The sequence below is a fragment of the Staurois parvus genome, unplaced genomic scaffold, assembly GCF_062004578.1.
Source record: "Staurois parvus isolate SC_StPar_1 unplaced genomic scaffold, SC_StPar_1.0 ptg000544l, whole genome shotgun sequence".
Taxonomy (NCBI): Eukaryota; Metazoa; Chordata; class Amphibia; order Anura; family Ranidae; genus Staurois; species Staurois parvus.
This window is the reverse complement of record NW_028318340.1, coordinates 7,647,366-7,659,465: the sequence shown is the minus strand read 5'-3', so window position 1 is coordinate 7,659,465 and position 12,100 is coordinate 7,647,366. Positions and strand designations below refer to the sequence as shown.

The 12,100-nt window shown below is 41.5% G+C and overlaps 1 protein-coding gene across 1 annotated transcript in view; it reads left to right on the top strand.

Annotated features, from left to right (window-relative positions):
* BRCA2 (BRCA2 DNA repair associated) overlaps nucleotides 1–12,100 on the top strand; it is a 92,133-nt gene that overhangs the window by 46,014 nt on the left and 34,019 nt on the right. The window contains exons 12-15 of the mRNA XM_089690875.1: nucleotides 295–364; nucleotides 4,300–4,595; nucleotides 8,647–8,837; nucleotides 9,895–10,079. Coding sequence (XP_089547001.1) covers nucleotides 295–364; nucleotides 4,300–4,595; nucleotides 8,647–8,837; nucleotides 9,895–10,079 — 742 coding nt within the window. The remainder of the gene's footprint in view (nucleotides 1–294; nucleotides 365–4,299; nucleotides 4,596–8,646; nucleotides 8,838–9,894; nucleotides 10,080–12,100) is intronic.

Below are 12,100 nucleotides of genomic sequence, written 5' to 3'. Positions count from 1 at the left end.
GCTGAAAATTGGCCTGGGCAGGAAGGGGGTATAAGTGCCCTGTAGGCAAATGGTTAAAAAGAATACTTACTCTAAACTTTTATTAAATTTTTTTTATCTTTAAAATTAGAGTTAGTAAATTTAGAAAGGTATTGCTCTCCCTTTTTATGATATTTTGTATTTTAATGATTTCATTTAGCCTTTTATCATTTGCACATGTTTAACCCTTTTTTAATTAGTTTCTGTAATTCCAGCAATTCTAGATTTGGTCCACATTAAACCTTCTAATGTTTAATTATGTATTTTTTTTTGTAGGTGATTTTAAAGATAGAAGAAAATGTATTTACAACGTTTCTTTAAAAGCCTCATTCTGTGATCCTATGAGGTAAAGTGGAAGCAAATACGATCTGCCACTGTTTTTATACTTTCTGTATAATGTACTGTACATATTGGCTAGTGCTTTCAAACTAAATGGAAATTACCAGGAAGATAAATATCCTTTCCGGAAGAATTTGTCCGTCATCTGATAAGCAGTTTAGTCCTCTTCCATAATTTATTTAAAGAATTAACAGCTGTTCTTATATTTAAATAATGCAAAACCTTACATACGTTTATTCCTGATAATAGCTAAGCCTGTTGAATTGTATTTAAATTGATATAATTATCCATTACCCCAGGAAACTTCACACATTTAATGTTCTGCTATGTTGATATTGTTATTCTCTTGTATATTATCTCTTGTCTTTGGACATGAAATATGAACACATAATGAAATAATTATCTTGAATGCAGTTAAGTCCAGCTGGTTCTGTGAAATGTTTTCAAAAAGGAACCTCAAAATCTTATCTGCATTGTAAAATATAGACAGCCAGAAAATGCTTAGAATTTGGGATTAAGAAGGCTGTATCTTTTCAGTGTCATCAAATGTACCATTGAAGCTCTGACTAAGGGGGGGGGATTCAGACCGTTACTCATCTGGTACCAACACACATGTCAAAATTAATGACAGATCTTTCTTAAAGCACTAATGAACTATTTCAGAATAACTACTTAAATTTGTGTAGAATATAAATATCTCTTTGTAGTAAGACTGCTCAGAGATGAAATAGAATGGTTTGATCAGTATGTTGTAAGATCTTTTTTAATTGGATTATTGTCTGCTCACAAGTAACATAAATGGACCATCTCCTACAGTATGCAGATTTGCTTCTCTGATGATAAAATCTGATTTATTAAAAGAGAAGTGTGGGATAAAAAAAAAAACATTTCTGCATACCTAAGTGGATGCAGTATTGGTTCAGTGTTGTATCTGTCCCCCTCCGCCTCTACACCAAGAAGAGAGCAATCAAAGACCGCTGCTCGCTCAGTTCTCGGTCTTCAATGAGCAGAGAGCCAGTGACTGGAGCACTGGGCTGTGGAGTGTGCAGAAGCAGCTGGCTCAGGCTCTCAGCAGTGCGCTAAGAGTCTGAGCCAGCTGCCGGTCAGGCATCTGAGTGGATCCCAACATTAATGTTGGGATCTCTCCAGAGTCTTGACGGCTGAAAATATGGGTCACAGGAGTGAAGAATGATGCGCTCTCTTGTGATCCTCAGGATCCTCTTCCTACTTCCTTGTTAATGTGTCATTCATGCAGTATATTGTAGCAACAGTTCTTTTTATGGCTTGTCCAGTATACAGCGTCTCATATCAAAAACGATTGGTATTGTTCTTATGAAGCACATTGACGAGATCACTCCCATGGAGTGTCCAAAGAACAGAATGAAACGCTGATATCGCTAACTCTAGTGCTACAGTAGGTTAAATTCTACAATTTATCCTTCCTGCCTACAAAACAACTTCCACTCTGTATGATTGAAAAAGTTTAATGGTCTACCAGGTATACCATGCGTGTAGCTTTTTAGAAAAGCCAAGGAAAGTTATCACAAGTTTTTAAAACCTCAATGAAGAATCTGGAATGGTTTTAAAGCCTTTACTATCATTATTATTGGTATTATTATATTTCTCCATACAATAAGAATATCCTGATTTTCTTCACATTTATTACCATTTTAATTGTATATAGACAAATATGTGTTGTGCCTCCAAATAACATGTCATACTTACCTGCTCTGTGCAATGGTTTTGCACAGAGCAGCCCCAATTCTTCTTTTCTCGGATCCCCCGCTGGCGCTCTTGTCCCCTCCCTCCTGCTGAGTGCCCCCTGAGCAAGCAGTGTGCTATGGGGGGCACCCAAGCAGGCTCTCTCCTGAGCTGCTGCTTTGCATGTCCATTCAACACAGAACTGCAGCTCGGCCCTGCCCCCTCTCTTTTCTCATTGGCTCTCTCTGCTGTCTCAGCCAATGAGAAGAGAGAGTCCGTGGAAAGCCAAGGCTCTTGTGCACACCGCCGTGAGGGATGGGGCTAAGGTAATTTTTAGGGGAGGGCTGCTGTACACATAAAGTAAAAAACCTTGAGCCTTTGCAACCACTTTAAGGTACAGTCAGGTCCATAAATATTGGGACATCGACACAATTCTAACATTTTTGGCTCTATACACCACCACAATGGATTTGAAATGAAACTAACAAGATGTGCTTTAACTGCAGACTGTCAGCTTTAATTTGAGGGTATTTACATCCAAATCAGGTGAACGGTGTAGGAATTACAACAGTTTGCATATGTGCCTCCCACTTGTTAAGGGACCAAAAGTAATGGGACAATTGGCTTCTCAGCTGTTCCATGGCCAGGTGTGTGTTATTCCTTCATTATCCCAATTACAATGAGCAGATAAAAGGTCCAGAGTTCATTTCAAGTGTGCTATTTACATTTGGAATCTGTTGCTGTCAACTCTCAAAATGAGATCCAAAGAGCTGTCACTATCAGTGAAGCAAGCCATCATTAGGCTGAAAAAACAAACCCACCAGAGAGATAGCAAAAACATTAGGCGTGGCCAAAACAACTGTCTGGAACATTCTTAAAAAGAAGGAACGCACCGGTGAGCTCAGCAACACCAAAAGATCCGGAAGACCACGGAAAACAACTGTGGTGGATGACAGAAGAATTCTTTCCCTGGTGAAGAAAACACCCTTCACAACAGTTGGCCAGATCAAGAACACTCTCCAGGAGGTAGGTGTATGTGTGTCAAAGTCAACAATCAAGAGAAGACTTCACCAGAGTGAATACAGAGGGTTCACCACAAGATGTAAACCATTGGTGAGCCTCAAAAACAGGAAGGCCAGATTAGAGTTTGCCAAACGACATCTAAAAAAGCCTTCACAGTTCTGGAACAACATCCTATGGACAGATGAGATCAAGATCAACTTGTACCAGAGTGATGGGAAGAGAAGAGTATGGAGAAGGAAAGGAACTGCTCATGATCCCAAGCATACCACCTCATCAGTGAAGCATGGTGGTGGTAGTGTCATGGCGTGGGCATGTATGGCTGCCAATGGAACTGCTTCTCTTGTATTTATTGATGATGTGACTGCTGACAAAAGCAGCAGGATGAATTCTGAAGTGTTTCGGGAATATTATCTGCTCATATTCAGCCAAATGCTTCAGAACTCATTGGACGCCGCTTCACAGTGCAGATGGACAATGACCCAAAGCATACTGCAAAAGCAACCAAAGAGTTTTTTAAGGGAAAGAAGTGGAATGTTATGCAATGGCCAAGTCAATAACCTGACCTGAATCTGATTGAGCATGCATTTCACATGCTGAAGACAAAACTGAAGGGAAAATGCCCCAAGAACAAGCAGGAACTGAAGACAGTTGCAGTAGAGGCCTGGCAGAGCATCACCAGGGATGAAACCCAGCGTCTGGTGATGTCTATGCGTTCCAGACTTCAGGCTGTAATTGACTGCAAAGGATTTGCAACCAAGTATTAAAAAGTGAAAGTTTGATTTATGATTATTATCTGTCCCATTACTTTTGGTCCCTTAACAAGTGGGAGGCACATATGCAAACTGTTGTAATTCCTACACCATTCACCTGATTTGGATGTAAATACCCTCAAATTAAAGCTGACAGTCTGCAGTTAAAGCACATCTTGTTTGTTTCATTTCAAATCCATTGTGGTGGTGTATAGAGCCAAAAATGTTAAAATTGTGTTGATGTCCCAATATTTATGGACCTGACTGTAATTGGGATATCTGTGTAATAGTCACAGTTGGAATTTAAAGTATCTGAAGAAGTAATACAGTAGTTGCACTGTATCCATAGTGTATCATACTTGCTAATGTCACTGTATGGAACTTAGTGTATGAACTTAGTAAATCTTCCACTAGATTTTGTGGCTATTTTATGATGATAAAGTGTAAATACATTTATTTTCTTTTTCAGCTTTTCTGCTGGAAAGCAGGAAGCCCGGCTATCTCGGCTTACTACTCAGAGCAATTTTTATCACAGATCTGCTGCTTTTCAACAGTCCTCATCAGGCAACTTTGCAAATGCATCTGATGATGAAAGTCAGCTGAACGACATGCTTTCTTATAGACCAGCCACTGGCACACTTGTCTCCTGTTTTAAGAAGGCAGTTCATATGTCATCTGAGGAACAAGCAAGTGACCAAACTGACCTAGAACCACATAATAGTGAGGGTAAATTGGAGTCTGAAAAGTGTACAGAGTTTGATTCAGGTGAGCATATTTTGATCAATGTCTAATATTTATTTATTATAAATGGTGGGGATATACTATAACTCTGTGTGGTTTGCAATAGTTTTTTTTTTTTTATATATATATTTTGGATAGAGTGGGGAATCAGGTCTTTATTGGTGCTGTGTTGTGGCTCATTTATGCATAAAAACACGGTATTAGCCTGTTTATTTTGCCAAAGCAGTTTCCAGTCCTGGGTCATGCACACTTTCCGAAGAAGGGGGACGTTTGGTAAACTTTGTAGACTCTTGGCCTGCTTGCACCTCTGGTGCTTTTGGCTGGAGGTGGTCTTCTAGGGATATAGACTGGAGCTGCAGCCACCTTGGTTTCTTACCTCCCGCCCCGATCAAGGTGTTGTTGCCCCAGTCCCTGTAGCAGAACAGTTCCAGGGGTTTTGTTCCAACCTATTTACCATTCTCAAGACCAAAGGGGCCATTCACCCCATTTTGCATCTCAATGTTTTGAATGTCTTTATTTGAGCCCTGGCTTCTCTGGAGGTCAAAGATGCTTACTTGCGTATCCCCATATTTCTAGTTCATTAGTGACTGCAATCTGTGCCTACCCTTTGGCCTCCAAGGTCTCAAAGGTTCTCCTTTTGAGGAAACATTTGGTGCAGGCTTTTTGAGAGTGTGAGTTGACTGTCCAGTTGTTACAGTGGTTCAGAAATAGAAAGGTCTAGCTTCCAGTTCAAGAGCTTTCTGAGTCTCCACTTTTGCCTCTCCACTTCTTTTGAGGTGGCTTTGTATGCCCATGACACTCCTGATTCCTGCATTACAACATTCTGTTGTTGTGGGACAAGTTGATCCAGTCCCTGGACAGACTAATTTGTTAATCAGTAAGGACCATCTTTTGGATGAAACTGGTGATGGGCCATCAGGCTGGGAAGGAGTCCTAGGCACCCTGGGAGACTTTCACACTTGAGAAGTCTAGTGTCCGAACACCCTGTAACGTTGGTTGCTTTGGCTTTCTGCAGCTCTGAGGCATCTTAATAGAGGGTCATCCAATCTGGATTTACAGTGGTGTTGTACAGTACATCAATCATCAATCTTCCCATAGCAAGAAAGGTAGATTGTATTCTGTACTGGGCAAGAACTTCATGTTATAATCTTTTTTGTCAACTGTGTACACTCCAGGTGTAGACAAGTGGCAGACATTTTTAACCAGAAGAATGGTCCTACACTTGGAGGTGTTCCAGGACCAGTGTTGCACATGGTGGATGCTGGATGTGGATCTCCTTGCCTTCAGGTTGAACAACAAACTGGACAGGTTTGTCTCCATGTACAGGGATTTTCTAGTGGAAGCATTGGATACTCTGGTGGGTCCCTGGAATCAGTACACTCTTTACAGGTTTGAGATGAAGAACATTCCAGTGAATCTCATTGCTCTGGACTGGCCCAGGCAGATGTGGTATGCCAACTTTGTAAGGCTCCTGGCAAAAGCTGCATTGGCTCTCCTGGATCATCAAGATCTTTTCTTACAAAGACCGATTTGCTACCCTGCTCTAGGGTTCACTTTATTTAAAGGCATGGCCATTGCAGCTTAGGTTCTGAGGGACAGAGACATCTGACTCTGTAATTTCTGTGATGCTAAAAGCTAGGAAGTCTACTTCCTACAAGGTCTGTCATCAGACTTGAAAGGAATATTTTAATTGGTGTGAGTCTCTGGGTTTTGTCTGTGAGACAAATCTTCTTCCCAAAGCTGGGTCTGGTCCAGTGTTTGACATTTAGCACTGTCATGGGTCAGATTTCTGCCCTTTCTGTTAAATTTAAGAGACTGCTGGCTTCTCACTTCTTATTTAAGATCTTTGTACAGGGGGGTCTTCCATGTAGCTCCCCTATCCATTCCCCCATATCTCTGTCGGATATGAATCTGGTTCTCTTTGTACTTCAGAAACTGCTGTTTAAACCCACAAGTTGGTGTTTCTTGTAGCCATCACCAGATGTGAGCATCTGAACTAGCAGCCTTATTCTGTACAAAACCCTTTTTGGTTTTCCATGAGGACTAGGTGGTGTTGAGGTCCAGGGATACCTTCTTGCCTAAGGAAGTGTCTGTTATTATTTATTATGTTATTATTTATTATGTTATTAATATTATTCTTCTATCCCTCTGTCTGGCTCCCAGTTCATCACAAGAACATTTTCTTTCATTGTTTGGATGGGATTAGGGCTAAGAGTCTCTCGCCTACAACCTTTTTTCAGTATGGACCCCATAAGAGTGCAACTGCATCTTGTTTGGATGGTGCTGGCAGACCATCCTCCAAGCTTATGGTCTCAAGTGTCAGGTTCCATCCTTTCCTGTGTAGGCTAACTTTACTAGATCTGCGAGTGCTTATTTCACTTTTCGGCATCAAATAATTGTTTCCCAGGTTTTCAGGGATGTCACCTTGTCTTTTGTTCACAATTTTTCTATGCTATACCTGATAGATGTTTTGACCTCCTCTTATGCCAGCTTCAGGCGTAAAGTCCTTTTAGTGACTCTTAAAACGTATTTCCACATTTGCAATAAAATTTGAGAAAACCCCACTATTTGTTTTGTGTTCCTATTCATACAACATGCCAAAAAATATATATATATTTTTAGAAGTATTTCTTACCTTTTAGATGTTTCTCTGGAGGAGATGTCATGACTGACTGTAAGGTTCTTTGAATAGTGTTAGAGTTAGTATGTCCCAAGGTCTGTCCTCATTACATACAATTTAGGAGGGCAGTGTCTACATTTTTAACCCTTTGTTAGGACAAACTGTGTTCAAATTGGTAATTAAAATTTGCCTGGGTAGTACAGAAAATATTAATTATGGCAAACACAGCTGCCCAGCCCCCTTACAAACAATAGTACTAATAGAACTATAGTAGCAGTTTTTCTTTGCTGGAGGCTTCAGAATAAAGCATTTAAAAAGGTAAGCTCCAATTAAATGTATTAAAGTGGTTGTAAACCCTTACCTATACACAGGGAAGTGACTAGCCTCAGGTGATACATGTTCGTACCTGCTTATTTGCAGCCATTTGTCTTGTACATCTTTAGAAAACCTGGAGATGAAAATGATTTTTCAGAGATTCACAAAGCAGGGGGCAAGGAGCTGCAGGTACACTCTTCAGGAGCTCTGAGAGCTGATTGGAGGTAAAGGACACACCCTTTTTACACAGCACACAGGAACAAAGCTGAGGCTGTCACTCACAGGCTTTGTGTTGGAGCTCCCTCCCCTGTCACCTATTTAGCTTTTGGTATCAGGAAGGCATGTCAGTAGTGACTCAGGCTGATAACAGAGGAATTAGACAGCAGAGATATTTGACACTTAGTGCTCTGGAGAGAGGCAAGTAAACACAGTATAAGTATGTGCTTTGTTTAGTTTTCATGTTTGAGGTTTACAACCACTTTAAAACATGCTATGTGAATAAAGATATGTAACAAATATAAAGTAAGCATTCGCCCAGTTTGGCTGCAGCAGTGAAAATATACTTTAAGCTGCAGGAAGTCCACAGTTCCTTGATTTCTTGGGCCTGTAGGATTTAGTTTGGTTTAGCCTACCCCTTATTTCAGGGCTGGGCAACTGCAGCTCTCCAGCTGTTGAGGAACTACAAGTCCTATCATGTCTCTGGGAATCATGCTTATAAACTGTCAATCTTGCAGTGCCTCATAGTTCCAGGACAGTTGGAGAACTGCAAGTGCTCACTCTTGCATTGGACCATTTTTGGTCATTCCAAAGGTTAGTCTTCCTGTGTCCCTCAATAGACAAAGACAATAGGATTTTCCTATTCGCCATAAACTTCTTTTCTTGGAGTCCAATGAGGGACACAGATCCCATCATACTGTGTTTATGATCGTGTCATCGTATTGCAAAACCCAAGGCATGCTGGTAGAGAGAGAAGTTTCAAGGGCTGGCCTACAGTTTTTTGTTTGCCAGTGTTCAATCCTTCTGCAAGCGGCAATATAACTTGAAGTTATGCTGCCCTTCCATTGACAAAGGTTTTAAGGTAAGCACAAAAGTCCTATTTTTAATGAACAGCTTCAGTATTTTTTTTTTCTCTGTTACAAGATGTTTCCCAATTGGTTGCAAATCTACATTGTGCCAGAGATATGCAGGAAATGAGAATACGAAAGAAACAAAGGCAGAGAATTAAACCGCACCCAGGATCATTGTATCTGCTAAAAGCCTCTTCTGCAGACAGAATTCCATTGGTGTCAGCAGTACAAGGAAAGCTGCCTACAGTGTACACAAAGGCACAGGTAGGTAGAGTCCTAACACCTTAGATAAGCGAGTATCTGTACTACCAAACCCATCAAAAGCCAGTGTGGTTGTATTCACACTTCTGTAATAAAAGATCTGTACTATTCTATGAATTTGAAAAGACCTACAGTACCTTCTTTATTTTGCTCATGCTTCTAAAGGTGTTTTTTTTCCTTAAATAACTAACATGTCATACTTACCTGCTCTTTGTAATGGTTATGCACAGAGCAGCCCTGATCCTCTTCTTCTCATGTACCCTGCCGGCACTCCTGGCTCCTCCCCCTTGACCAGTGCCCCCATAGCAACCCGCTTGCTATGAGGACAGTGGTGCACGCTCGGTCCCTGAGCCCTGCTCTATGCATCCATAAGATGCATGCAGCTGCAGCTTAACCTCGCCCCCTGCTCTCTCCTCATTGACTCACTGGCTATGATTGAAAGCAGTGGGAGCCAATGGCTCCTGCTGCTGTGTCTCAGCCAATGAGGAAAGCGAGATCCGGGACAGCTGAGGCTCCCGTGCACATCGCAGGATGGGAGAGGAGGCTCAGGTGAGTATTAGAGGTGTGGGGGGGGAACAGCACACAGAAAGTGTTTTACCTTTATGCATAGAATGCATGAAGGTAAAAATAACCTTCAGCTTTTACAGCCACTTTAAAGAAATTGTTCAAATAGGAAAACATTAGAAAAAAAATTAATTTTCTAGTAGCATTTCAGTGTTATTTATCCTTTGACGTGTCAGATTGCTGCAGCAGGCAAAGCTTCTGCAAGTACACCTAATACAGACTGCTTGCCTGGGTTTGCTAGTTGGTGGCGGGGTATCTTTAAACATGGGTAGGTTCTAAAAAACAAAAACCATGTTAATGTGCCTAGTTACCTTTGTCTAATGTTTGGTCATATTTTTTTTCAGTAGGCAACACTGATATAAATTGAGTCTTGTGATGCTCAGGGAAAGGGGATTGTATTTGAGACCAGTTAAGGCTGCTTCAAACTGCTTCTTCAAAATATATATATGATATTGACTATAAATACTATTTGTGTGATTGTTTCAAACTCATTCAGTTGTACAGGTTTGGCATTTTGAAAAAACACATTGGAATCAACAGTGAGACAGCCAAAATGTTTGACTTCCATTGTCTGGATTATTTCACAAAGAGCTGTCTGTCTAGTGGTGGCGTGCAGATCGCAGATGGTGCCTGGCTGGTACCTTCTGATAAACTGACTGCCGGCAAGGAGGAGTTCTACAGGTAATGCTGTTTCTTTTATTTCCATGTTGGATTGATGTGAAAACCCTGACCTATGGTGGATATCAGATGGGCACATTTTGTGTGATGTTTGTTTGACTTCAATGGAAGGGACAGCATATTAAAAATTAAACATTTGCTGTCCCAATTTTTATAATAAACCAGCATGCACTGTAGGGGGTGTATACCAGTGTGTTAAACACCAAAAAAGGGTATACAGGTGTATGCAGGTGCAGTTAGCTAGTTGGCCACTAGGTGGCTCTGTCCCAGAATAGTGCGTGGATAGTGTAATTAGGTGCTAGGTCCCTTTTATCTAGAGCCCTCTTGTATTGATGTCGTCACTGAGTCAGTAGGCATATATTTGCCGGTTTGGAGGAGCCTAGGGTAGTCAGGGCATGGGAGCCAAATAACCCACATCTATGCAAATGTAGTCAGCTAAGTGGAGGTCCTGGACAGGGCTGAAATACAGGGTGAGGTAGTCCTGCACTCACTAGAGCTGGCTGTAGTTATCCTGTCTTTTATGGTGGCGGAGGCTAGAGCAGGTTTCAAAAGGCCTTTTGGGCCAGGCTAGGTGTTCTCTGAAGTGAGTTTATCCCCCTGGTGGACGTGGCAGAAGTGTGCTAAAGCTAGAGGTGTAAATGCAGTGATCCTGTCTCAGAAACTGCATTCAAGGGGTTGAGAGCTGGACACAGATAGCCTAAGGCAAGCCAGAGCCCTCTGGGTGAGTTTTAATCACCCTGGGAAGAAGAGAGACTTTGCAAAGGAAAGATGACTTAAGGGTATGCTGCTTTCACATGGGACTGCTGCGGATTGTCCACTATGTGTGATTGACAAAGTACTGTTAAGTGACCCTGGATTGTATGTTACTGATGTGACTGTAAATGCCATCTTTTGAAGTAACATCAGTAAATCAACTATACTTCCTTTATGTGGACCATCCTTTCTTTGGGGGTATAAAAGCTAATGGCCAGGGATGACATGGGAAGGCCTCTGTCAAGGAGTTGGGCACAATATGGTGGAGTGGCAAGGTGATGTAGATCTGGTTAATGTGAATTTATAATAAATGTTTATATCTATAAGCTGGTGTTATCTTTGATGTTACTTTTTTGTTCTTTTGTTTACGGAGATGTTGTTTCATCCATTTTTTGGGGGGGGGACTGTGTACAACATTATGTGGCAATTTGACTATCCTACCACCCTACCTGTTACACTGGCTCCACTGACTTAAAGTGAGAGTGGGCAGAGAGTGGTTACATTTTATATAAAAAAGGAGGATGATGGTCCTAAATTTCTTAGCTCTGAGGAAGGGGGTGCGTCCACAAAACACGTAAGCCTATCGCATTGAGGGACCAATTGGGCTGTCCCAGTGCTGGAGCGGAGTGTAATAAGATACAATGCCTGTTATTCAGTACACTTGTGAGCATGCTTTGCAACATCTTGTGTGTGTTTTTTTACAATATTGTGGAGGTTCAGGGCTTCAAGCAGGTGGGTTGTTTTATCAGAAAGGAATGGGGCATGGACTTTTACCAGTTGATGCCAAACTTCAGCCAGCCACAAGTCCCCCTATATACAGTCTGGGGAATTCATAAAGGATGTCTTCGACACTCTTTATAATTCCTGCCACAAAGACAGCGCAGTAGCCAAGGAGTTTTGGGACTTGGTGTGTGTCAGAGAAACTAAATCTTTATCAGTTCTGCTCCCCTTGAGAATGGCAGCTGACAGGTCCACAACCAGTAGACAGCCTGCTATTGGTTATAGAATCTGTTCTCTGCTTGCTGTCAGTCACAAGAAGAGAGCAGTCCTAATAGGGGGGAACTAATCCTCGGCTTCCCCATCAGGCTGCGCCCACTGGCTACATAGTTACATAGTCAGTCTGGCTGAGAAAAGACAAACGTCCATCCAGTTCAACCATAAAAAAAAAAAAAAAAGTTATAATCCTATACCCACAGTTGATCCATAAGAAGGCAAAAAACCCAGCAAAGCATGATCCAATTTGCTCCTTCAGGGGAAAAAATTATTTCCTG